The sequence below is a fragment of the Macrobrachium rosenbergii genome, chromosome 5 (genome assembly GCF_040412425.1).
Source record: "Macrobrachium rosenbergii isolate ZJJX-2024 chromosome 5, ASM4041242v1, whole genome shotgun sequence".
NCBI lineage: Eukaryota > Metazoa > Arthropoda > Malacostraca > Decapoda > Palaemonidae > Macrobrachium > Macrobrachium rosenbergii.
The window spans coordinates 50,429,976-50,457,446 of NC_089745.1; the positions used below are offsets into that span (position 1 = coordinate 50,429,976).

Here is a 27,471-nt window from a genome sequence, read left to right on the forward strand (position 1 = left end):
GTTTCATAATCAATTTCTTAAATAACACTAGTAAAACAAAGATTTATTTATAGAAAAAATTCATGCTGCAAACATTAAACTTTTCCTTTAGCAGCAAGGTGAGATTCTTCCAATGAAGAACCCCAGATATGAGTCAAATTTTACAGTATACAGCACAGTATGTATTATTAGAGAGAGAGAGAGAGAGAGAGAGAGAGAGAGAGAGAGAGAGAGAATTTTACTATACTGTATTGATTGTACAGCATTTAGCAATAACTGGTATCAAAGTTAACAGTTACCTATGCCAGTATATTTCTGAAATGCAGATCTTCCTTCACTGATCATGCCAATTGTGTGATCAACCTCCACTGCTCAGCCTGATATCAGTTCTTCAGTGCTTGTAGTAATATCTAAGAGAAACCAGCTACTTTACACCTATCCCTGTTAGGGTTAACATAATCTAACCTAACATAATTTCAGGTGGCATGCTCAACCGGCGTAATCTGAAAAATCATGCAGATACGCTGTTGTTCTAGTGAAGGCGCCTCATTTGCCGAAGTCTAATACAGTGCAAGTCGGAGATATCTGCCAAGTTCTCCTTCTCCCTCAGCAACATCTATAAATAACTCACTAAGGTTTCTATCTGCCTTCGGTGGCAGCTTGAAGGTAGTCTGGTAACTTCTTCCTAATTCCCACTTCATTCCCATCCCACTCTCACAATCTTCATCGTCTTCATCAACTCTGGATCGCTGCCTTTACACACTTCATATATATCAGGTGGGTGTATAGTCCATAAAACAATAACTTTGATAGTTACAACCTCCTTTTGGGACTCATTTTTCAGCTTCTGGGTTAATCCTAATAAATTGGCGCTGTTTAATACATATTGTGAACTCTTGAGAGATCCCATGTTTTCATGTGAGTTCACGCAACTCTTTTTAACTTCTTGCCTATCGGAGAACTGCCCCGTACATCAATTGCCCTCCAATCAAAGTAAAAATTCTGCTATTTAAATCAGTGATTTGTCTGAACATTTTAAAAACAACAAAAAATTGCCGTAAACCAAAGTATCCAATCCTTTCCTAACAAAAGAAAATTTCATACTGACAGTTAGGTGGCATCTTTCCTCAGTAAGAATGTACTTGAGCAATACTTAGGGCAATAAGACTGCCTAAGACAGTATGTAGGAAAAAAATGCTACGCAATTAAAAACACACGGCCAGATGCTTCAATGTTCAACAATTACCATTTTTGCTTGTGTTTAACAAGGCGAGATGGTGAGGGAACCCTACAGATACTGAAGATGGCATTTTGTTGGTTAAAGACGAGCGTTACGCACTATAGTCAGGAAAATAAGACGTTTGTCTACTTCTCATGTACATTGGATATCAAACTCAGTCCACAAAACTCACCATAAAACGTAACATTCACCATTTTTATTCATTCAACTTCTTAAAATTAATAATAGCTGAGAGGTTACAACAATGTTCAAATATCCTACGATAAACACATCAGTGACAACAGCTTCATTCTGTGTTTGCTCGCCAAAACAGTCTAAAAATACATAAAATATCGACGAATTACAACATACCACTCCAAATATGGCCATACTTCTGTTGAAAATACTCAGCAAGCAAGTTGTGCCATCGAAACCAGAGGATTCCAAAGGTCAGTAGGAAAGGATTTTCATTCCCTCGTGGATTTCCTAATTCTAAAAAAAAAAAAAAACAGAAAACATGGAAAGAATAAATTAAGCAATAAAGATTGCAACATGTGAAAGAACAGCTAAAAACAAAATGCTTTTCAAAATTTAACTGTATTTGAACCATGGAACTAATGAATGACTCATGACAAATGACAGAAAGGTTACTATTCTTAAGACTGTAACATGGAACAGTATATTCTCCCTTTCGGAAGTCAGTGGCATGTTAGGCGTATAACTGCTGTTTACCTTAAGTATACTTTCAAAGGAAGCTCTGCTGCACATCAGTACGGCTAGCATTACAATAACTTTTCTACCATGATTAAGGGCTCCTGCTATTGGCAATTAAAAGAGAGCAGTAAACTTCAGCTCACAAGCAAGATTTGAATTCGTGTATTCCGAGCTGCAAGCACAAAGCTTTACCGACCCCACTACGAGAGAAAGCTTTTTTTTTTATTATTGTTTTTGCTGTGTCCTTTTTTAGAAGTTCACGCCACTTTAAGTGCCTTTTCGCGGTTGTCCTCAAGTTCAAATCCTGCTTGGAGGCTGAAGTTGAATTCTCACATATATTTGTCAATTATATAGCGTTTCTATATATCATGATGAATAAGTGATTATCATATCATCGAACTGTCGTGCAGGAGGCCTTCTTAAAGAAGGATTCTTGAGGCAAATAGCAGGCAAGCACTCAAAGTGGCACTGACTTCCAAATGGGTGAAAATTTAGGCCAAATCTAATGATCGTTACAATGGGATGCCCATTCATTTAAACTAAATTCTATACGGTACATAGAAAAAAATATACCGTATTCCTTTAAATTCTGGGTTACAAGGGTCTCACAGTAAATGCTAAGGATTAGTTTAAAAAGTAACAAACTGCTTAATTAATTATGATATTACTGTATTTGGGCTAAGAACCAAAATCCACAGCAATCATATGTATTTTCAATATATTTGTTTTATTTTCTTAGAAAATCTTTATACTTTATACTGTGATATGCTACTTCAACACATGTATTTCAGAAAATTGCAAGGTGCTCTGTAAGGAAGGCTGTAAATCCTAAACTCCAAATACTCACTGAAGAATCTGTCAACAGGAGAAGTGAAGCCTTGTTTCGTATACTGACTGTGATTAGTTGGGGCTGGTGGATTTGCCATTGGAAGGGCCTGCACATTCTCTGCTGGAAAATCCTCACCAAGCTGAAATAAAATGTTATTTTCTAAACATAAAATTATTTTTATATGCAAGCCAATTATTTTAAATTAGACTAATCGTGCAATGTGCGAAATCCCAGACACCACAATCCACTGTAGATGGAAAAACACACCAGCTGGGTCCAGTTGGTAGAAGCATGAATCAAAGGTTTCTCTGAGTTACTGGTACTACCAATCCTGCTGAACCAGCTGTGAATGAACCTCTAGTTCTGTTAGGAAAGGGGGTGGGGGGAGGATTTGGTTAAAGTAATGGGTTAATGCCTAAAAAACTGTATTTAAAGAAATATTTTTTGTAAGTTCAAGGAAACTCAGCAACCTTGTATGCTAATATTTGTGATGCAAATATCCAAGGTTCACCAGTCTTGTGTGTCAGACAAAAAGTAGTCTACTCTGCAGATAAGTAGTCTACTCTGTAGATAGCAGTCGAACGTACTGGCGTGTGTCAGACAGAGAGTAGTTTACTCTGCAGATACCAGTCGAACGTACTGGTGTGTGTCAGACAGAGAGTAGTCTACTCTGCAGATACCAATCGAACGTACTGGTGTGTGTCAGACAGAAAGTAGTCTACTCTGCAGATACCAATCGAACGTATTGGTGTGTGTCAGACAGAAAGTAGTCTACTCTGCAGATACCAATTGAACGTACTGGTGTGTGTCAGACAGAAAGTAGTCTATTCTGCAGATACCAATCGAACGTACTGGTGTGTGTTAGACAGAAAGTAGTCTACTCTGCAGATACCAATCGAACGTACTGGTAGGTATGGAATCCATACAATCAAGGGGACGGGAGGAGGGTACACTGTATGATTAGGGGATTATATGAAAGAATTTTTCTGTTATAAAGTCTGTTTCATCAAAACCCCATTAAACATATATTAAACCCCATTAAACATATATTCATCAGAACTGCTATTTATGAAGAAGCCCGAGATGCTGAACGTCTCAGAGCTGCAAAAGATAGGCTGTAGAATCGAGGAGAGATTGTTCACTATTCAATTCTTTTTCCATCCCTGCCCCACATTTTTCTACTCAAGTGTTTAGTGTCTCATGTTCAGTGACAGCTCTTAACTCCAATATAATACATGATTTGTGAAACTTCAGAACTGTTGTTTATAACTCAGATAAAGCCTCTTCTACACTCTTCTACACTTAACCTCATCAGATCCTGATTCTTGGTGAATTAGCCAGGCTGAACATGAAGGAATTACCAAGTTCTGGTTGCAGTGAAGTTTTTCCAGTAGAAAAGGGCAATCATATCTAAGTGGTGATAGTGTTTTTCAGGCACCAGTACAAATGATTCAGAGACATTTTTAACGATTTCATGGTGCAGAAAATGAGAAACTGAAATGCAGCTCTCATTAAGCCACTAAAATGGACTTAAGGAATAAATTCCTAAATGGACTTTAGGCATAAACTTCTAAGAGGTCTACAGGAATTTTTGTCGAGCTGTCAGTACCACGAAACCAAGCACACCTTAGGTCATTTCTCAGGATTGTGGTAACCTTCAAGCTGTCTTGTAATTCCACCACAAAACCATTTAGTACTTTACCATATTTCCCAAATTCCTAATCCCTTTTCATACTGTTGCCCGTATCTCTTGTACAAGGTTCCGATTTCACTCACTGCCATTCTCCGGTAGAATTTGAAAATGAATCCCAAATTTTTTTAGATTTCAGTTCTTATGTTGTTACATTTTTAGCCCCCACTGGGGTCATGCCACCACTCCCACCAAGGAGAACAAATCAGATGTAGGTATTTACGAGAGTTTATTTTAGGCTGGCAGTAATTTCCTGTACACAGACTTTTGCTCTAGGGTTCCAATAGTACGGGCTCCCGCTTACTCTTTAACATAGTAAGTCCAGTGACTAATAAAGCATAACTTGTTTTCATTATAATATTAGCTTCTGGACACATCCCTATAGATGGTACAAGCTACAATGATAACCCTGCTGATGGCACATAATACATTATGTTGATAAACTTCCATAGCGTCTACATACTGTATCTAGTTCCATAAACCAAGATGCAACACACTTGTAAGAAATGTTAACACCTCTCGAATCAAATTAATAATGAAAGACAGGACAATAATGAACATCCTTGATTATTTAACTTTTTAGTTTGAGTTGCCCACTACTAGCTACCTATGTGATTATGATAAATTACCTTCTGAAATTTAGCTACTTACCTCACTATGTGATGCTAGTTTTCCACCTGGGGCCAACTTTCCATCGGCACCGTAACGCAAAACGTCAGCCCAGCCTTTGCTTGTACCATAAACTAAACCACCATCCAAATATGGGGTAATTTCATTCAGCTGTAAGAAAAAAGCAAATACCGTAAATATATAAATAAGTACGGGCCATTGACACAAAACAGTGTGATCAAAACAATGTAAAGTTAATAATAAATTATACGTGTGTATATTTCCTTAGACATTCACAATTTCCATTTGAAAATTTTATGTACATTTGCAGTTTTTTCAGCTGCTTTATCGAAAAAGTTTTACTTTCTTTGAACATTGTTCAAATACCGTGACATTTAATTATGTCACTGGAGACTTCATTTGTATGTAACAACTTCCTACAGCAAAACTGTTTCACCAAAGTCATCATTTGCTTAAACTGAATGTCTACAATGACTATTCATATGCAATATCGTTCGAATGGAATATAAGATTTAGGCCACAACTAAGCGCTGGGACCTATGAGGTCGTTCAGCGCTGAAAGGGAAATTGAGGTGAAAAGGTTTGAAAGGAGCACCAGGAGGAAAGTCTCGTAGTTGCACTATGAAACAACTGTAAGGAGAGGGTGGAAAGTAAGATGGAAGAAATATGAACGGAGGTACAGTAAAAGAAATGAAAGGGGTTGCAGCTATGGGCTGAAGGCACGCTTCAAAGAACCTTAGGTAACGCCTACAGTGTACCGCGTGAGGTGCACTGACAGCACAACCCCCCCTACGGGGGTTATTCTGCTATTCATAATAATTCTGCACAATATCATACAGTGCCTTTAACTGTCAAGTTAGTGTATGGAACTCATTTTCAACGTATTCACATGTTCCACTTCCTCCTTTATATTCATCCTGATGTTAACAGATCTCTGTGTAGCTGTTCCTTTCCTGCAGCTTTTTTCCAACCTCCTTTCTCTCACTCCCTTCCAACCACCAATTATCACTAACTTTCCCATGAAGTTCTCAGATTAATGATTGAATACCAGCACTGGGCATGATGCACTTAAAAGTATCTCCTCTTTGTATTTGCCTTCTTACAGATTGCCCAAAACCAGCCCTAATTTAATTCCTTCTTGTTTCTATTCTGTCTTGACAGGTCCTCTTTGCATTTTGCTGGTACATGGGTATCGACCTAGAAGTTCTCTAAGGCCCAGGATTCATCCCAGCCATGTCGTAGTCTTACTGGGCTCCAGTGCCCGTCAACCGTTAATATGGGGAAAACAAACCTCTGCCTTAAATTTGAGCAGGATTGTTTCTGATGTTAATTTAATTATAATTATTGTTTTCACTTAATAAAATCCTAGTATTAGGCTACTTGAACAAGTTTAAGGATGCCTTTTCCTTGTAAAGTGGCCTATCTTAATTCTTTATTTATAAAGTAAGCTTTTAATATCAATACTGAACTGATACCGGATGGTTAAGTTGCCAGATAGTCGCAAGACACCTGCAAGCCTACAGAAGCAAGACACCTTAAGTCACTAACAACCTTTTATTCTATACTGTACATGATAAATTGTTAGGTTTAACGTCAACTTTAACCTCCCCTTGACTACACATGACAAAAAATTTTTTTTAGAAAATTTATACGTCCAGTTAATACCATTAAGGTTTACTGGAGCATATTTGTTAATCTATGAATTGTGGAACTTTGAACTGCTGATAACAGAAAATGGCAAGTCTGATGAAGTGGATAACTTCTTGCTTGGTATGTGTGGTCGACTGTGTTCAAAAGATTCCTGAAGGTTTACTGAAAATTTCCCGAGCTGCAGATTGCTGAAGGGAGTGACTACTTTGTCTATTACTGTTAGCATAACTTTAAATGCCGTTCAAACCGCTCGGAAATTTCTGGCGTTTCATGTTCAGGGGTTAAGTGCGTGAACCAGTTTTCCCTGCACTCATTTGTACAATGTAGACATCATTGTTTTAATGAGCGCAAAAATATTACGTTGTCCAGTTTAAAAGCTTTTAGTTGTACAATTCTATTGAGATACTATTAATATTGTATCTGTTGCCTGAATCAAGTCAAAAATAATTCTGAATAAGACCAACTATTTTATGATACTCAGTAACCTCATCCTCAATTTTTTTCTCACGATGATCAATTAAAAACATGTCTAACAGCATAGAAAGTAGGTAAGCTTCCTATTTCTGCCGAAATGATGGAACTGTGTTAATGTTACATGGTTTGGATCCTCCGTTCTGCCAGTAATGGACGACAGTTCTCTTGCCTGCGTGTCAGCAGGCTAACAGGATGTCTATATTTTTAAACACAGCTACTCAAAATGGTTCACTTGCCTGCGTGTCAGCAGGCGAACAGGATGTTTATAATTTTAAACAACTGCTCAGATTGGTTGTTTCCTTTCTCCTAATGATAACAATTATGATTTTCCCCAGTGCAGGAAGACATCCTGTTTGACGGCCTTTCCAAATCCTCAGTTCAAGAAGGAATCACAGCTTCAACATTTGTATTTGGGCTGCAAACACCAGTGACTGTTTCTAGCTCTGTAGAGGTGGTATGACGTCACGCTTTCCAATACAATACAGAGGTTGTTAACTCCCTTTTCTGATAAACTAAGGAATGGTTCCTGCCAGAATCACTGATTTCGGTGATAACATGGTTCAAAGCAGCTGTAATATTACTATGTATTTTATTGTACTTCAAAGTGTCTTGCACCACTGCCTTGGTTTTCTGACGCACAGTACTTTAGTTTGTGTGTGTACATATCCATTTGTTTATCAATACGTTCTATTTATTTATCATCCATTTATATTTATTCTATCATTTTTTACATCTGATAATCCACTGTCTTGCAAGTGAATCGTCTTTCAGGACTGTTCCATTTGACTGTTTGAAGACTTCAAATATTAACAATATGAATTAAAAGTATACTTAGAAACTATCTCTTTGTCTGCAGGGGACAGCTGTGCAGTACACATATTTTGAGAGAGGGAACTGTAATAAATCCATAAAAAAAATGAGCTATAATTTACACATGTAAACTAGATTCAATAGAGCTGGCTCAATTAATGCACATTTTTTAAATTTCCAGAAAAAAATGTACTTGACATTGCCATTAATAAGGCATTCTCTTTAAATTCTGCAAAATTTAATTTACAAACCGCTACTAAAATCGATATATCAAGTGGTACAACTACAACATTCATCGAAATATGCAAAACTGGTTCGTATCTGAAGCACACAGATTCCTAATTACATAACATGATGAACAAATTACATTACTAGCTTCTTCATGCAAGACAGGTTTAACAGGCACACACATCTTCCACACATAAGTTTCTGCTTCCAAAAAAACAAAAATATCTAGCTTTTTATTTAACTGTTTCAGGCAAAAATAAGCCAAATCAGGACCGCTTGCAATTAAGAATTACGTATTTACTAGCTTCTTTAACATTTAAATGCAAGATAGGTTACACAGCACACACATGTCCCCTGCATGGTTTTTCTTCTCAAAAAACACAAAAATATCTTGCTTTTTCATTGCTTTCCAACTGTTTCAGGTCAAAATAAACAAACTCTGAACCGTCCAATTATGAATTCTTCAAGACCTACAAATTTCTGTTACTGCTTTTCAATATTCACCCTTCCTTTACCTAAAACTTTTCTGTGCTCTATCTACTCAAAAGGGGTTCATCAGTATACAGGACTGCAAACACAGTTTACTCATTAGTAGTTCCATAAACTCAGGACGAAGTTTAATTTTTTAAACAGCTGGTGATAAAACAATGAAGTACGCCATATTTCCACAGCAAGATTCCTTTATATCAAGTCTGTCATAAAATGACTCAGTGAGTGATATGGAAATCAGGAAGATTGTACGGCAAGAAATTGCCTACTGGAAAAATGTGGATTTACTTTCGCCACACAGCACTGAAGTGTTAGACACTGTTTATGGAGACATCAGTCAGACCCTACAATGATTCCTTTATTTAAAAATTTAAACTTCTGTTTTCAAATAAATACAATATGCATATTTCTACACTGCACTTGATAAAACTTAAACACAAAAGTTTTCTTCAGGATAACCAGAATGTCAAAACCTAACCTTGCTCCTTTTAAAACTCAAATTTGTAATACTGGTAAACACAAACTACCGTAAGTAATATGAGCTATACTATACTGGAAACCAAGCAATCTAATTCAGTAAAATGAGACTTAATCATTTATGAATAGGGAAAACAAACTTCTTAGCAGTACCTGTTGCCTTGGATTGTTAGGAGATAATCCCGAGGTTTTATCATATCGAGTGCGGTGGAATGGAAGCTGCTCCAGATAAGGTGGATTTTTACGATACCTGTGACCTGGTTCAATGTTAATGTTGAAGTACTCGGGTGGACATTCTCTGCCTTGAGCATCCAGTATCTCCTCTACTACTTGTTGTCCTGCATTAAGGCAAGATGTTATGAGATCAGATATCTTCAGTGCTTTATAAAGTAGGTGTCTTAATTCTGACTTGCATTTATTCGACATGTGTCTTCATTTACATATTGCACGCTAATTTATAAAGGGAACCATTCATTTACACTGCTTTCCAGAATGAATATCTTATTTTCTTACCCCCACCAAAATCACTTTCATGCATCATAATAAAGTTTTCATCCAACCTACCCATCTCACAGACTCATCATCAACATAGGGTTACGGGCTGCTCTAGGAGCAAGAGCCCGTGCTGGCACAAGGCCAGCTAAATCTAAAACAACAACAATTATTTTCTCGACGTGCTTCTGATTCCTGTGCATGTGTGTGTGTCTGTATGCGTGTGTGTCTGTGTGTGTGTGTGTGTGTGTGTGTGTGTGAGAGAGAGAGAGAGAGAGAGAGAGAAAAGTCAAGCATGAAATTATAGCAATTGGACATAATCTACTTGTTGCAACAGAGAGATCAGTCAAAAGTAAACTTATTATATGCGAGACTGCAGACAAAACAGCTCTATAATTCAGCAAAAAATAAGGGTATCCATAAAAGTTTTACCATTAAATTATCTGCAGCACGGAGTTCGGAAGAAATGTTTCGTGAAAAAAGCTGTATTACCGAGAATATCAATAATAATAGGCAGGAAGGAAAACGCATAGCTGCTGAAAAACATATGCTAATGACGTAGAGCAATACGAGTTTAGGTGAAATGGCAATGATACAAGACAAAATGGAGTGGACAGGCTGGATGTGATAAAGGTAAGAAGAAGTGAAAGGTTAAATGAAGAATAAGATGATCTTGTGGGAAGTAAAGTCGTAAGTTCTCAGTGTATGCAATACTAGGTTGCCTTGCAAACTACAGATGCCCAAAGTGTTTGCTTCTGCTGAAAGTGAGGGAACAGCCAAAAGAATCAACACAGATTTTCACAGCAGATGAACAACAATGAAGAATCTATACACAGACCTCATAAGTACTAAGTATACCCTAGTTTAACCAGACCACTGAGCTGATTAACAGCTCTCCTAGGGCTGGCCCGAAGGATCAGACTTATTTTACGTGGCTAAGAATCAACTGGTTACCTAGCAAAGGGACCTACAGCTTATTGTGGAATCCGAACCACATTATGACGAGAAATGAATTTCTATCACCAGAAATAAATTCCTCTAATTCTTCTTTGGCGGCTCGGAGAGTCGAACGCTGGGCCAACAGCGTGCCAGTCGAAAGCTCTACCACTCCTCCAAAGAAGAACCTATTGGCACAGGAAGTACACATCGAAGGTACTGGGAGGCCAAAACTGAAAACTAAAACACCACTTCCCTACGAGCACGTTTCAAAGGAAATAACTACAAAATGCATGTTTACAGATCCCGACCAATCGCATAAGATTGCATTTGCCATAAATTAGGAAGAGCGGGCCCTGAGAAGTCTAGAATAACAGGTTACAGCGTCAGAAAAAGTGTAAAAATACAAACGTGAAAGTTACAAGTTTTCCTACAAACATATCATGAGGGTATACCAAGAAGATTTATTTAGAACGCTCAAAAGAATAATTAACTCATATCATTATACCTCTCAGTTTAATCCCCTTACAGGATCACTGTCAACCATCACTATACACCAGAATAAATTTCCTTTCTCTGGTGAGAAAAAAGTATATCTTAGTTTAACCAGACCACTGAGCTGATTAACAGCTCTCCTAGGGCTGGCCCGAAGGATTAGATTTATTTTTACGTGGCTAAGAACCAATTGGTTACCTAGCAACGGGACCTACAGCTTACTGTGGAATCCGAACCACATTATAGCGAGAAATGAATTTCTATCACCAGAAACAAATTCCTCTTGTTCTTCACTGGCCGGTCGGAGATTCGTACTCGCGACCAACAGAGTGGTAGCTGAGAACGGAACCCGCTCACCCAGCGAGGAACTTTCTCTGGTGAGAAGTACAACTTACCAAAATAAACGGAAAATGCTGTTCTTGCAGCCTTGGAGTAAAGGCCATTGGTACCATTCATGAGCAGTTGGCTGGCCTGCAAAGGATTCACCTTCCTCTTCACAGGCTGATAAACGCCATCACTATAAGCAGTAGGAAGTAGCCGTTGCAGAGGTGTGTCTGTACAAATGCAAAATTGATAATTATTTAACATTCTGCGTCTCTCTTTGACAGAGTATCAATTCCTTGAATATTGTACAAATAATCGAATTTTCGTCAATATTGATGAAAGCCCTTTCTTTAAAAGATATTTTTAATTCACTCAAAGTGGAATGATTAAATTTGACAATAAACAGCAGAATAAAATAATTCTTCTCAATAAGCTGTAAAAGTTGTCTTCACTTATTCAACACGGTAATGAATGTTCACAAAACGGTTAACTGTTCAAACTTTAACCAACATTTGAATTTCTGCAACACGTATGTGTAAGTCCACAGAACTCCTTACAACGACAAAATCTAATTACTTGGACAAAAAGTTGCTATTGCATTGGGCAGCCCTCTAAGGTCCTTGTAGATGTTACCATTTCACTTCGAAACCTGACAGACTAGCAAAGGTTTTTGCACCTCTGCGAAACAATGGCTGATCTGCATCTACTGTGACAACCAAATTTACTTCTGCAACCGAGAAGTTCCATGAATTCTTTCAAAGCAGAAGGCATTGCTATTAAAACCAAATGCAATCATTCTTAGCTAAATGCTTGATTGCCTAAAGTCTTAGTGCTTTTACTCCCATGGTGGTTTGTGGCAATCATCGTTATGTTTGTAAGTTGCCATTCACTGTTTGTTTCTTAGCTCCCAACATCATCAAGTCCAAATACAAAGCCATAGTTAATCCGACTGTAATAAACAGGGAGCCCTAGGTTTCTGAAAGGGCCAAGGGTAGCAAATACTTCGCAGCTGGAGAGTAATTGTATCTTGTGGACACGAACCTGGTAGCATGCCGCAATAACTAGATTAATGTATTAGTGTCCACAGCATGTTTTTATTTTTTGACAACCAATCCACTTTGTATTCCATTAGATGAATGGAATACAACTCTTCAATGTGAGCTTCCTCGCACGTACAATCCTCATTCTGGGATCCGTCATCGTGCAAAGAGATGACGGCTGATGTATTAATCCACGAAGCTGTTCTACGTTTGATTACTGTATCTAATACAAATATTGGCTCGGCTTTTGTTATATCATCTACCAGGCTATAACAGTTATTTTGGAAAATGACTGCCAACTTGAAATATTTTTTGTCAGTGCTTCTATTTCTAATTTTTTGATGGCACAGTTACCATATTTCATGCCTTTAACTTACAGCACACAGTCATTTGATATATTCAGCCCTACTATATGCATTTAGGAAAACGGATACGGCGCAAGCATCGTAAAAGAAATCATAACTGCAGGACGTCTTAAGTTATCAGTCTTCATGTCAGTAACTTATATCCGTTACTTAACCACTTGTATCCGGCGTGCAAGTAAGGATGAAGGGAAAACTCAATTTGCTTAGCTTTTCTAAATATTGTACACACAAAATATATATATATATATATATATATATATATATATATATATATATATTATATATATATATACTTGTATACGGAGACCAAGGGCAGATGGAGAGGCACACAGGCAATCAACAGCTTTTATTGTGGCCGACGGCGTTTCGCAATAATCCACTGCATTTTCAAGGCTGCAATGACACAATTTTGTTTAATAAAAAAGGGACGTCACTACATAAAATTATAGAAAAAAAAATATATATATACATCTCTTCACAAATGTATATGTTTTTCTTATTTTTATCTTCATAATTTTATGTAGTGATGTCCCTGTTTTATAAAAAAAAATTGTGTTATTGCAGCCTTGAAAATGCAATGGATTATTGCGAAACGCCGTCGGCCGCAATAAAAGCTGTTTATTGTCCGTGTGCCTCTCCATCTGCCCTTGGTCTCCGTATATCAGACTTCTGCCTTCATCATCGTCATATACTTGTATATATGCACATAAGAAAAAGTTTTAAACTTGTCTCAGTAAAGGCAACAAACAATAACAACTCACCTACAGCACCTAGGTTGGGCACTGCTAAGTTGTTATACCAGCCATCATAGCCTTCGTACTCAACTTCGCGATCTGATGGGAGTTTGTCACAGCCGCTGATATACCACGAGAAAGAGAGAAAAGAAAAATCATTATACTGGTTGATTTAAATGTGAACCTGAATAGTTCTATATAAGGGAGTGTCCACATAGCAGTAACACATGCCATAAACACGCTGGCAACTTAATGTACACAAATCACAAACAGGTTAAATACAAGTCAACGATTTATTGGTCGTCCTAACCACTGCTTCACGTGATTATTCAGCACGTGCCAAAGGTTCATTCTCCGCTTAGAGTTGCTGATCTGTTTTCGACCTGTTTGGAACATATATGCGACAAGTTTCCAATATGTGTTCATCACATGTCCAACTGCAGTGTGGAGGCATCCTAAATCATGAGAAATTTGTTTACATGAAGACGATTTCAATAACATGAACGCCAAGGAAAACAGATTCTCCTCATCAGTGTTCTGTCCAAAAACGTTTCCCTGCTTGGCCTAACATCCTGACATTTAGGTTTATCCATTACTTATTTGTATATTTTCAGTTGTTTACTTTTCCTGTTTTCCTTTGTGGTCAAAATTTGTTTGTGATGTTTCTTTTGGTATCTTTTCCAACATATCCTATGGCCTTATACTTTTTTTGAAAGAATTTCGCGATAATTCCGCTGCATTTTGGTGCAAAACCTTTTATTCTATTCCTAATATTGTTATACTGATCACAAACAATTACAAACAATATTTTGTATAACAATTTATGTACTTATTTCGATAATATAAACCAAGTGATTGATGCAAAGCAAAGACACCAATAAATACACAAGTCACTGCCACGCTCATGTTTCAACTGTTATATCTGAATCACCACTGTGATACTTCATTGTAATCTGGCATTCATTACTGCGATTCATGGCTAAAGGCTCATCTATTCCGATATTTATTTCACACCATCTGGTCTGCACAGTCAACTTAGCTCAAACCATTCTGACAGCATCTTTTCGTTGTTGTATTTTCCATTCTAACCTCTTAAACATTCTTACTCCATACATATTCATCTAAACAGCTTCTAAACTTTTACTCCTATTTGCATTCAACGGCAAAACTTCACTTCCATAAAGGAGAGTTGGCTAAACAATCCTTACACATACCAACTTACCAACTTCTATTTTCCTACCCACTTATCTTTTCTAAAAATTTTGAGGGGATCATTCTATACTCCTTTCTTCACCCATTTTCTCATCCTACCAACATTCTTTATGAATGCTCCAGCATCCACATTAGCCATTTGAAATTCTCTTCTCATTATCAAATGACATAACTGGCTGAAAGTTTAGTACAAACTACATAGTCAGTTTGACTTTTCCCATATATCTTTTTCCATTGTTGAGCATACTACAATAAATTACAAGTATTCAGTTTTAAAATAACACCAGGAATTAACTTTATATTATAACAAACACATTCGCAGGAAGCAAGTGAAACTGATGAATTTTGGGAACTTCCTTAAACCTTAAGGCGTTAATATTCACTACCACATTTTCTTGCCTTTTTTATACCCTTATAAGTTTACTATCACTTATGTATACTTTCAACCTTCGCCTGTTAAAAAATGTACTCAAACTTCACTTGGCTCTTATCATCACCAACTTGCAAAGCATTTTCTACGACTCGCAATCATTCAAAGCTTTGCTAACACCCCTTTTACTTATCCCACAAATTTGTATCTACAACTGAAAGTCATAGAAGCACAACACATCCTTGTCTTAGATGTGCATTTACACCAAAGAAGTAACTACACAAAATAAACTATCCTCTATAGAAAACATCATATCTCAACATAAGATTTTTTAGGTTCATTTATGTCACGCTTAACTTTTTCCCGTCCTTCTCAAACTTTCCACAAAACTGTTAAGGTTACTTAAGCATGCGCTCAAATAATACCAGACTATGGAAGATGGGGACAATCTACATGAAATAACCAAGAAGGAACTAGGCTAAATGAGTTATACGGATCCAGGCGTGCTCGAGAGTTTATGAACTGTTAACACGTGCTGAAGATAAATCATCACAATCATCATTACTATTATTACATAGTTAAATCAGGAAACTGTCACACTTCTACAGGCTTAAGTAAAATGTTGAGTGCTCGCTGATATGGCAGTAGCTCCTTTGTGGGTGGAGATAGAAAACTTGAAAACTTGAACCATACGGTAAATGCAATTTCTTGGCAAAACTCTAGTCATCCTAGTCTTAGACTGTAAATACACGAAATGCTGAAACGAAAATAGTGGAGAGTGGAATAACCATAAATAAATCTGATTTTACAACACAATCATTTCTGAATCACTAATTTTGACAATCAACCGGTTCCAAAAATTATGCAATTAAAAACTAATTTAAAACACTATGCCAATATTTGCAACTTTTACATCTCATGATTACTTAACTAAATAATCAACTAACGTTAAATAACAATGGGTTCCCCATTTTACCCTAAATGTTACATTACAAAGATGTGCATAGCTTTGTATAAGCGCTGCTTGCTATCGGCTTAATTTGACTAAAATTAGCCATGACGGATTCTAAAACATCATCTTACGTAAAAGTAATCATAACGTTTTGTACTATTTCTTGAAATCCCAAACAAGTGAGTTGTGGGATAGTGTATTTTAATGCTTTGTTTTTCTGCTCGGTACACGACCAACTGAGCTGGTTATAACTTTGCTTTTCCCGTCTCTCTGCTTAAGTGTGCATGTATTTGCGCACACATGTGTATTACGGGAAAAAAAGTATTTAGACGATATGACAGCTGTACGTGAAAATGTAATTAATATCTTTATCTATATCTCATGTTTTAGGTAGTTACTGAAGCAAAAAACAGTAAACAAACGCGTGTACGTAAAACAGGCTCATGATAGTGCTGAATTATCAAACTAGTCCATTATTAATTTAATTTTCATAGTTAAATTCAAGCATCTTTACATTACATAATGGTCTGTCTGTATCCGGCCCGGGAAATTCAAGATTATCTATCATGTAACAAATACATGAGCTGGCCATCTGGTTTCAGCGGTAGCTTGCTTCGTCACTGATAAGAGAGAGAGAGAGAGAGAGAGAGAGAGAGAGAGAACTGAAGTCTTTTCACTTAAATATTATTCATTGGTAAAAAAATATCTTAGAAATTCTCTACCCAATTATGCCGAGAACCTGAAAATGTATATCCGTGTGGAATAGAGAGAGAGAGAGAGAGAGAGAGAGAGAGAGAGAGAGAGAGAGAGAGAGAGAGAGAGAGAGAGAGAGAGAGAGAACTGAAGTCTTTTCACTTTAATATTATTCATAGATAAAAAAAATTTCATAGAAATTCTCTACCCAATTATGCCAAGAACCTGAAAAAGTATATATCTGTGTGGAATAGAGAGAGAGAGAGAGAGAGAGAGAGAGAGAGAGAGAGAGAGAGAGAGAGAGAGAGAGAGGATTTACTTACTTTCTCGTGTAGAGGAATGAGCGATTGCCTTTTAAAAAATACTGGAAGTGCTGTGTAAGGATTCTGAAACATAATGACTTATGTATGCAAGATCTGGTGTGTGAGTGATTCAGAAACGTTATAATATTATACAATAGGAATCAACGAATTAACGTCCATCAGGGTCCCAAGAACCAAATCTCAAGAAGCTTAGACGCCATTTTTTTAAACGTAACGCTGCATTGTGGAAAAACTACAGTCATTAGATCTGACAACCATTGTATTTAAATTACAACTGCGTAAACATTGCTGGTAAAACTGAACGAAAAATAACAAAGAACTTCGACTTCTTTCGTTTTTAGTTCGTTGAATACTTTCAGAGAATAAACTTTCATTTAGCTTCAAGCTTAGAGTTCCTTAACTGGCTTCTGTTAAAGATGTTCTGTCAGTTAACTGAAAAGTTAAGCTTTCGCTTTTAGGTGCCCCAGAGCAAGTCTTCTCTAGAAACTTTACTTTCATAAAGCTCTGACACATTAACTGAGAGAGTGTGCATGTCTGGCGTCCCCTTCAAGGTCATAAGCTATACACTTCCCCCAACCCTTTATGGCCAGCCCTGAACTCTCCCCCTCCCTCCCTTCCCCCTTCCCGCAACGCACACTCACATGAAAAATATAAACTTTCCTACATGCGTAAAGAATTTATGCAAAAACGTACATAGTAAAGTTATGTGCAAGGGTACTAAGGTGGTGTAAACACGTAAATGAACTATGATAGTTCAGGGGGCCAGTGTCGTTTAATTCAAAAGTTGCGCCCAAAAGGTTTGACTGCTTTAACCGACTATATGCAATAGGAATGACTCAGAGGGATTTCTTAAGTTTCGCATTCCTGGGGTTTGGAAGAAGGGACCCTTAACAGGGAACCCTTAAATTCCTTATGATTCAGCTACCGCGCCCATTCACGAAACTGTGTGTACATAGCAGAAACATATAGTAAAGAGCAATAATGCAACTTAGGAAGAAAACCTCATCAGCATTACCATTTAAGAATGGTAGTAATTATGGTAATTAATTCCTTATAATTCAAATTTCGCGCCTAAAATAATTTTTTACTTCATAGGCTTTGTATGCTTAGGTGCTATCCAAAAACACAACTTGAGAACAAATCTGACCTGGCATTACCATTTAAGAAGGGTCAAAGGTCAAATATGAACCCTTGAAGCACTAAAAATTCTTAAGAATGGTAGTGATTATGGTAATTAGTTCCAATTCAAATTTCGCGCTTAAAATATTTTTTGGGTTCATAGGCTTTGTATGCTTAGGTACTATCTAAAAACACAACTTAAGAATAAACCTGACCTGGCATTACCATCTAAGAAAGGTCAAAGGTCAAATATGAGCCCTGAAAGTCCTCATAATTCAAAATATTTGCCCATCGTTCATGTTTAGTTTATAAGTTGTTCCTGTTGAACAGTCACTCAGAATGCAAATTAAGAACAAAAATTCAATGGCACCACCATTTGCGCCCAGAAGTATTTCTTTATTTCATAGCCTTTGTATTTTTTACGTACTATAAAAAACATAACAAATCTGACCTGGCATTACCATCTAAGAAGGGTCGGAGATCAAATATGAATCCTGAAAGTCCTCATAATTCAAAATATCTACATATCTTTCATATTAGTATTTAGTTTGTAAGTTGTTCCTGTTGAATAAACATTTTGCAAGACGTCAACTGACACAGAACATGTCAACTTTGTCAAAAGAAAGGATTCACGTAACTAAGAAAGACATTGTATTCAGTGTTTATTCAGTTGGTTTACACAATTATGGTATTGGTTGGTTACATTGTATTCAGTGTTTATTCAGTTGGTTTACACAATTATGGTATTGGTTGGTTGGGTAAGGGATACAGTTACTAGCACAGGGGTGATTCAGACGGGACCCATGAATTCTGTCCTAACAAAGATAATTGAATTTCTTTCTCTTGTCAAAAGAAGAAAATGCGTAGCTTCAAGATGGCGTCAGACCCCTCTCTGCAGCTCGTGTTGTTATTCCGTAAGACAAGGTTTTAATTTTTTTTTTTTTTAGTGCTTGACATAATATGACGCACTTGTAATATAGTGTTTCTTGACTGTGAAAACTTGCTGATTCTAGTGAAGCGATGCTGAATAGTGAAAACTACGTTGATAAAAGGATATCACGTGAGATATATTGTCAACCTGATATTTTTTTTATTCTGTGACGTAGTGCAATGCAAATAACGGTGTTAATAGGGGATGTACCCCAATTTAAATCTCAATACAATATGCGGTAAGCAGAAAACTCGCGAGGTGTTTAATCACAAGTTCTACAGTCTGTGTCTTATTGTCATAATTCATGTCTTTTATTCTACATACATATACCTAGGCCGTTTCCCCCCATATATATGTCTTTTATTCTAATAAGCATTTATAATTAGAGAATTATATTAAAGACTTTATTTGTATGTTCTTGTGTTGTGTTCTTGTGTTCTTATTTATTTTTCAGCAGAGAAATTTTGGTATCATATTAAGACACTTGAAGTTGGTAAATATACACTTATTTGTGAGCCAAACGGTTAAGGAAAGTCTTAAATCATTCTTCCTAAAATATTCTATTTCAGACTCAACGTTTTTTCAGTCTCACTTTCCATTTTAATAGTGATTATGATGGTGTTTGGATCATCCCCAGTCATCGTTTGGACGACCCCCTATTAGGGGGTGGCCCGACAAAGTGGTAGCCTTTTTAGAACCTCTTACCAGTGGACTTTAATTCCCTTAAACTGTATGATTAAAATTAAGGAAAATAGGCCTTTACCTAAAGTTTACTGTACAATCACCAATTTTCAGTAAAGTTGGTTACCTGATTTTTGTTGGATATTTATCTCCTGGTAGTTTGGATTATCCCCATCTTACCCTACCCGTATTGTTGATTTATTTTTACAGTGGGATTAGCCATGGATTAGCCTATGGAGATTTTCGCAGATTATGAGTCACCTGCAACAAATCGTCTACAAATGGATACTTCAACTCCAGAGGATTCCCAAGTGCACTATACAGGCGACGAAGATGTTGTTCATCCAGGTATGTGAATTCAGTTTTTAACACGCTATAACCGTTTGTCAAGTATCCACGATCCTTTTGTTTCCAAACAATTTATAATTTCATTCATCTATCAAATTATGAAGTTTTGTACAAACATATAGAAATTAGTGCGTTGATATCAAAGGTGTTAGAGTCAGTGATTAGTTAGTATTTGTTAATCATGAATCAAGATTTAGGACGGACTTCTCAAAGGTAAAGCATAATTACTATTTAGTTAAGTGTACAGGGAAAATCAATGGCTAAACTGCACCAGATAATAACCTTGAATATAAAAAATATTATTTTGACACTAATAACAATATTGTTTGGTGTGGATTCTTTTTTTCATATGTTGAAGTTTTCTAACAAAATCAGTTTAACCCTCGAAATTGTGAGAAATTAAATTATACAAGTTGTCGCAGCATTAACTAGTAATTTTTTTTTGGGGGGGGGAGTGTATTGGCTGCTTTGATCCTACATGCCCGTCCCGTATTTTATATTAGTCATTCTCCTTCACAGGTATGGCACAAGACACTGTTCCACCGAACTTCTGCATCGTACACGTCTTCCCCGAAGAAAGCGGAACTATGGTCCCAATATCTGAAGAAAAGTGGCAACACATACAAAAATGTGCGGACGCGAGGAAGAGCACGAAGAATTTCAGTACCTCGAAATACAAGCCTATTGTTGACTCTTTGCCGCAAGTGCTTTTACCAACTCACTGTTATCACAGCAAGTGCTACAAGAGCTTCTCGGCAATAAGTTCGCATCTAGTAGCACAACTAGCAAGTTCCATGCCAGGTCTCAGTATGGTTAAACGCTCAGAGACTAATTCTCCAAAGTCCAATTCAAATACTGGTATGTTACCACCTGTATGGGGTTTTTGCGATAAAAAGTGGAAAACACTGCCTGATGGGAGAAAAGAGGGACTTGGCTCATGCCAAACTTTGGAAGCAGAGGCCAAAATACTTCAAGCGGCATCGATTCTGAAGGACAAAAATCTCCTAACCAAGATTTCTGGCTTATCTAGTTTGACAATAGGACACAGAATGTAGAACTTGTTTATTAAAAACCTTGTGAGTTTTCTGCTTACCGCATATTGTATTGAGATTTAAATTGGGAATACTCTGAATGTCGGTACACCACCGTCGGTACATCCCCTATTGACACCGTTATTTACAGTGCACTACGTCACAGAATAAAAAAATATCAGGTTGACAATATATCTCACGTGGTATCCTTTTATCAAAGTAGTTTTCACTATTCAGCATCACTTCACTAGAATCAGCAAGTTTTCACAGTCAAGAAACACTATATTACAAGTGCGTCATATTGTGTCAAGCACTAAAAAAAAAAAAAAAAAAAAATTAAAACCTTGTCTTACGGAATAACAACACGAGCTGCAGAGTGGGGCCTGACGCCATCTTGAAGCTACGCATTTTCTTCTTTTGACAAGAGAAAGAAATTCAATTATCTTCGTTAGGACAGAATTCATGGGTCCCGTCTGAATCACCCCTGTGTTAGTAACTGTACCCCTTACCCAACCAACCAACACCATAATTGTGTAAACCAACTGAATAAACATTGAATACAGTCTTTCTTAGTTACGTAAATCCTGTCTTTTGACAAAGTTGACATGTTCTGTGTCAGTTGACGTCTTGCAAAATGTTTATTCAACAGGAACAACTTACAAACTAAATACTAATATGAAAGATAGGTGGATATTTTTAATTATGACGACTTTCAGTGTTCATATTTGATCTCTGACCCTTCTTAGATGGTAATGCCAGGTCAGATTTGTTATGTTTTTTTATAGTACGTAAAAAATACAAAGGCTATGAAATAAAGAAATATTTTGGGCGCAAATTTTGAATCATAAGGAATTATTAATATTATTGATACCCTTCCTAAATGGTAGTGCCACTGAATTTTTGTTCTTAATTTGCATTCTGAGTGACTGTTCAACATGAACGATGGGCAAATATTTTGAATTATGAGGACTTTCGGGGCTCATATTTGACCTTTGACCCTTCTTAGATGGCAATGCCAGGTCAGATTTTTTCTTAAGTTGTGTTTTTGGATAGTACCTAAGCATACAAAGCCTATGAAACAAAAAGATATTTTGGTCGCGAAATTTGAATTATAAGGAATTAATTACCATAATTACTACCATTCTTAAATGGTAATGCTGATGAGGTTTTCTTCTTAAGTTGCATTATTGCTCTTTACTATATGTTTCTGCTATGTGCACATAGTTTCGTGAATGGGCGCAGAAGTTGAATCATAAGGAATTTAAGGGTTCCCTTTTAAGGGTCCCTTCTTCCAAACCCCAGGAACGCGAAACTTAAGAAATCTCTCTGTGTCATTCCTATTGCATATACAGTCGGTTAAAGCAGTCAAACCTTTTGGGCGCAACTTTTGAATTAAACGACACTGGGCTCCTGAACTATGACCTCGGATCATATAAACTCAGAATCCACAACAAATATCGTAGGTACACAAAGGAGATGACTAAAAGAACGTGTATTTCCGTTGTATATAAGTCTTGTTACGTTGTCCCATTTGCACCTTCATCTGTAATAATAAAATCCGAGATTGTCGAGCTTGTTTGTCCTCCCTCAGGTGACAGTAAGGGAGACATGACACAGCCACCCACCCCCTGCTAACCAGTTTGTCCGCCTCGGGGGGCGGGGGCGGGGTCGGTAGGGAAACGGGAGGGTAGGGAAAACATCCACCCTCCTCCTGCAAACCTGTTTGTCCGCCCTGGGTTGAGGCGGGGTAGGCAGGGGAACGGGAGGGTAGGGGAGACATCCATCCTCCTGCTGCAAACCGGTTTGTCCGCCCCGGGTTGGGTACGTAGGGGAACGGAAGGGTAGGGGAGACATCCACCCTCCTACTGAAAACCTGTTTGTCCGCCCGGGGGAGGGGGCAGGGTAGGTATGGGTTCGGGAGGGTTCCAGCACGCGTAGGATGCGCCAACTTTATATTTCACAGAAAACCACTTTAATGTGAAGACCATAACTTGGACGTCCCTGCTGACTACTCAGTCATTTTATGGTATATAACAGTTAATAACTTACGCCATTAAGAAAAGTACTTTTAACATTTTGCTTATCTATATTCCAACATTCTCGAATTCCAGTTATGATCGAGGTGAATAACTTTAGAATAAAATATATCTTCATTTACCAACATACACACAAACAAAACGCGACATAAATTCACGTAAGAATTAACTGAAAAATAAAAATTTAAGTCTTTGAAAGTATTTTTAATCCACATACATGTGTTTCAGAGCTATCAAAATACAAGGCTTTCACTATGAGATCCTGATATATTCACGAGCAGACAAACTGTACATTCGACAGCTTCTAAAAGATGGCATAAGGAGGTATAGGAAAATTGCCCTACATGCACCCTACATACGGATCTTTCCTAGATAGTGACCCCCCAGGGTTTTAACCGGGTATGTATCCACCTTTGCGGCTTGTTTGGTACAAGCCCGTTGGGGATGACCGTAAAAACATAAACAAAAGACTGTAAATATCATAAAGATAATGACCCCCAAGAAATATGAGTCCTAGATAACGACCCCTGAAAACCCTTGGGGGTCACAGTCTAGGAAAGATCCCGACATACAAAACATTCTTATAAAACTCACTGGTGTTAATTGCACGTATTTATTTCCAATGCCACTTTCCTACAAACATCAACAATTTAGGCTAGAAAAATGAACATAAGGAAAAAGGAATCTTAACTACCATTCATGGTTCTTAACTCGAAGTAAACTATACGAAACAGAATCAAAGAAAATCCTTACCTATCCGATAGGCTGCATCCTGCAATCAGCCAATCCAAAAAGCGAAATCCTTCATTGTTCTTGTTCAAGTCTGTCTGCCAAAGACACGGCCTAGGTCGCTCCTTTGGGTCTCCTTGGGGAGGGCACTCATTCTGCTGGGCGCTGCTGGCTAGGAGCCAACAAGCCAGGTAAAATGACCCACTCACCAACCTGCGATTTGGATAATGAAAGTTCTAAGGGAATGGCAATAAAAAGACTTGGAATAATCACAGATTCATATGAACGATGATGGCCATCGGTTTTGTGATATAAAATACGACTGGGACATTTAAGATAAATGGGAAATAAATATGAGAACATCTTTTGGGAAACATGTCACCAACACCTTAAGGGAAACAGGTTTTGTTACATCAGACACAACTGGGACATTCAAGATAAATGGGAAACAAATATGAGAACATCTTTTGGGAAACATGTCACCAACACCTTAAGGGAAACATGTCACCAACATCTTCAGGGACACAATTCACCAACATCAAAGTGACGGTGAAACAGAAAACGACAGCTTTCTTGTAATGGAGTATAAGAGTGCGTCCGCACCACAGTAAAACGTTACTAACCACAGGATGAAAGCAAGTCAGTGACCCCAAGTGGAGAACGAACCTTTGGCAAATGCCGAGTGATCGCATGAAGCATTGGTTAGTTACCAATAAGTCGTTGACCTGTATTCAACCTGTTTGAGATGTGTTGTATTTATGACATGTTTTACTGTAGTATGGACACGCTCTAAGTATCAAAATGTTGCCAAGAGTTTTAGTTTGTGTTCGAGGAAGGTTCAAAGTCAAACAGACTCTCAAAAGCTCTGAGAAATGTTTAAGATTCTTGACATTTACATTAAACTAAAAGTTATTGAAACAATGACTAAATTATTTTCTAAACATTTCACTGAACAGATGGTGACAATATAGTCCCTGCCACATTCACACTTATAACTGCAGAACAACGCTATTTAGTTTTAATAGCTAGTCAAACTGAAAATAGCACCAAAGAGACTCTCGGCTTAAAATTAAATTTTGTTGAAGCTTCGAGCGGTCGAGTTAGGACTATGGGACAAAGGTCGTATGAAGAAGGCAGCTATCAAGACAGTATCTTAAGCAGAGGAAACCCTGTTATTGCGTCAATGAATAACAGTGAAATGCCTTCGTTTGTATCATAAATGGTCAACAAATGTTTTGCAGAACAACCACTACCCACACTATGTGCCTCATAGCCAATATTACAGTGGATATCAGTGCAACATGTCCTTACGAAAACACTTGTTTCATGAAGACAAAATAAAATAGCTTTCTACAAACATAAAATTTCACACAGACAAAATAAAATGTTCTTCTAATAACAAACCTTTCTACAAACATAAAAATTTCACACAGACAAAATAAAATGTTCTTCTAACAGCAAACCTTCTCACAAACAGAATAAAATGTCCTATAAATGTAAAATGTCACACAGATCGAACAAAATGCCTTTCTAATGACAAAAATTTCACACAGAACAAAACTGCCCTTATAATAACACAAACTCGCGCACACGGAGATTAAAAGCCTTCTAATAATGCGAAATTTCACACAGACAGAATAAAACGATCTCGTAATAAAATTTTTACTGCACCTCATCTCTGTGGATGCCAGTGGGAGAGTGTGAAAGAGTAGTTTCTTTCAAGCCACACTGGTCACTCACTGCCCCCAAACATCCGGTTTTCTACAGGAAATAAACTCACTCTCTCTCTCTCTCTCTCTCTCTCTCTCTCTCTCTCTCTCTCTCTCTCTCTCTCTCTCTCTCTCTCAACTTTTACTACCATATTCACTCGGTTTTGGGCAATTTATTGATATTTCCCATGGGCTCAGTTGCTTGTTTCCTGGGAAAGGGTTGAGCTGTATGAATGCTTCAGAGTAAATTTGGTTTTACATACTGAAATAATGCGATCATGTGAAGACGATTACAAAATCTAGCGTCTTGGCAAGTTTCTGCTTGCTTCATGCTCTTCGTAATAACACGTCCTTAACTTACTACACTATTATTCACTATTATCTAGATTCTTTATTATTAATCAGTATATGCTCGGTTTGACTGGTTGTCAAATAATGAACAGATGGAATGCAGTAAAGCTTAAATGACCAAGATATAAGATATATAGGATGAATCTGCTTTGAGCTTTGGTAACAACATCGACTACACTCGTTTTGAAGGATTTGGATCTTAATTCTTCATTAAATAACCACAGGATGAGTGAATGCATAAAAAAACTTATTCAACAGCTACACAATACTTCAATGAGGGCTATGATAGAAAATATTAAATATGTTATTTGCCGACATGAATCACAACAATGACTATATATGGAAATTATTTCACAGCTTCAAACTTATATTTTTATGAGGTAAATTCACATTTCAATGTATTAATAACCAGGCTGGAGGCTTCAAAATGATATTAAGCTTTTGACCTAGATTATGATATACAATGATAAACACTAGACGTCCATAAAAAGTCCCATTGCAATAGACTCTTATACTGTAGAATACCACAGGTGGTGTTGTATGGAGGAGATGTGTTTAAAAGAAACTATAAAGAAGTCGAATATTTTGCTTCATATTGGCAACATAAAACACATGGACTCATACCCCACATCATTATGAATGATATGGGATAACTAAGTGTAGCATACACTGAAGTCTACCGTACTCACTACTTCAGCATACGTATGAGAAAATACATGATGGGGCAAAAAAGATGGTAGTTGAAAAAGGTAATGTTCATGGAATTTGGTCGACAAAGGCAAAGTCAATATTAGAGAAAACACAGACAGCATCCGCCACACCTCTGAAAAGCATGGACGGTCAAGACACACTGGGACAGGTCGGCCAGACCAAGGCCAAGAGAGACAAGGTCTACCCAATTGGGTGGAGTCACCTCCCACCTGCGGTAAGTACGTAGGCGATGACGTATCTTAGAGGTACCTGCTCATTACGGCTATTCACCTGCTGACGCGGGAAGGAGGTAGACAAAGCTCCGCTTACATGGGGGATTTGTGGGGAAGTGAGCAGACCTCCTCTTTCTCTTGGTCTTGGGCCAGACAAGGGATTACCGAGTCGACCGCGTCAAGTGAGCCATGGCCCATGATTGACAGTTTGTAAACCTAGGACAGTTAAATATTTAGTACTGCTGTAAATATATGTAGGTTAATTAAGGACAAAATTTCTTTTCATCTACTGCATGTCAGCGGTATTCTGAGTAATTTTCATTATAGTTTACGCTTAGATATTGTTAAAAAATAGAAATATAGTTCTTCTTACCGTCGCTATCGATAGAAAAATTAACTTACAGTTGTACCATATGGGAATTTATTTTCTAACAAAATAACTGACACTGATAAATAATGAGGTCACTGGTAGACTAGCATTTGAAAGA

General features: G+C 37.3%; 1 protein-coding gene across 1 annotated transcript in view; it reads right to left on the bottom strand.

Annotated features, from left to right (window-relative positions):
- Positions 1-25,749, bottom strand: part of LOC136838771 (dual oxidase 2-like) — a 79,808-nt gene extending 54,059 nt beyond the window's left edge. The window contains exons 1-8 of the mRNA XM_067104274.1: positions 25,672-25,749; positions 24,025-24,213; positions 13,603-13,697; positions 11,508-11,666; positions 9,343-9,527; positions 5,083-5,211; positions 2,760-2,880; positions 1,571-1,690 (exon numbers count right to left, since the gene is read on the bottom strand). Coding sequence (XP_066960375.1) covers positions 1,571-1,690; positions 2,760-2,880; positions 5,083-5,211; positions 9,343-9,527; positions 11,508-11,666; positions 13,603-13,697; positions 24,025-24,213; positions 25,672-25,676 — 1,003 coding nt within the window. The 5' untranslated portion in view covers positions 25,677-25,749. The remainder of the gene's footprint in view (positions 1-1,570; positions 1,691-2,759; positions 2,881-5,082; positions 5,212-9,342; positions 9,528-11,507; positions 11,667-13,602; positions 13,698-24,024; positions 24,214-25,671) is intronic.
- Between the last annotated feature and the right edge of the window lie 1,722 nt (positions 25,750-27,471).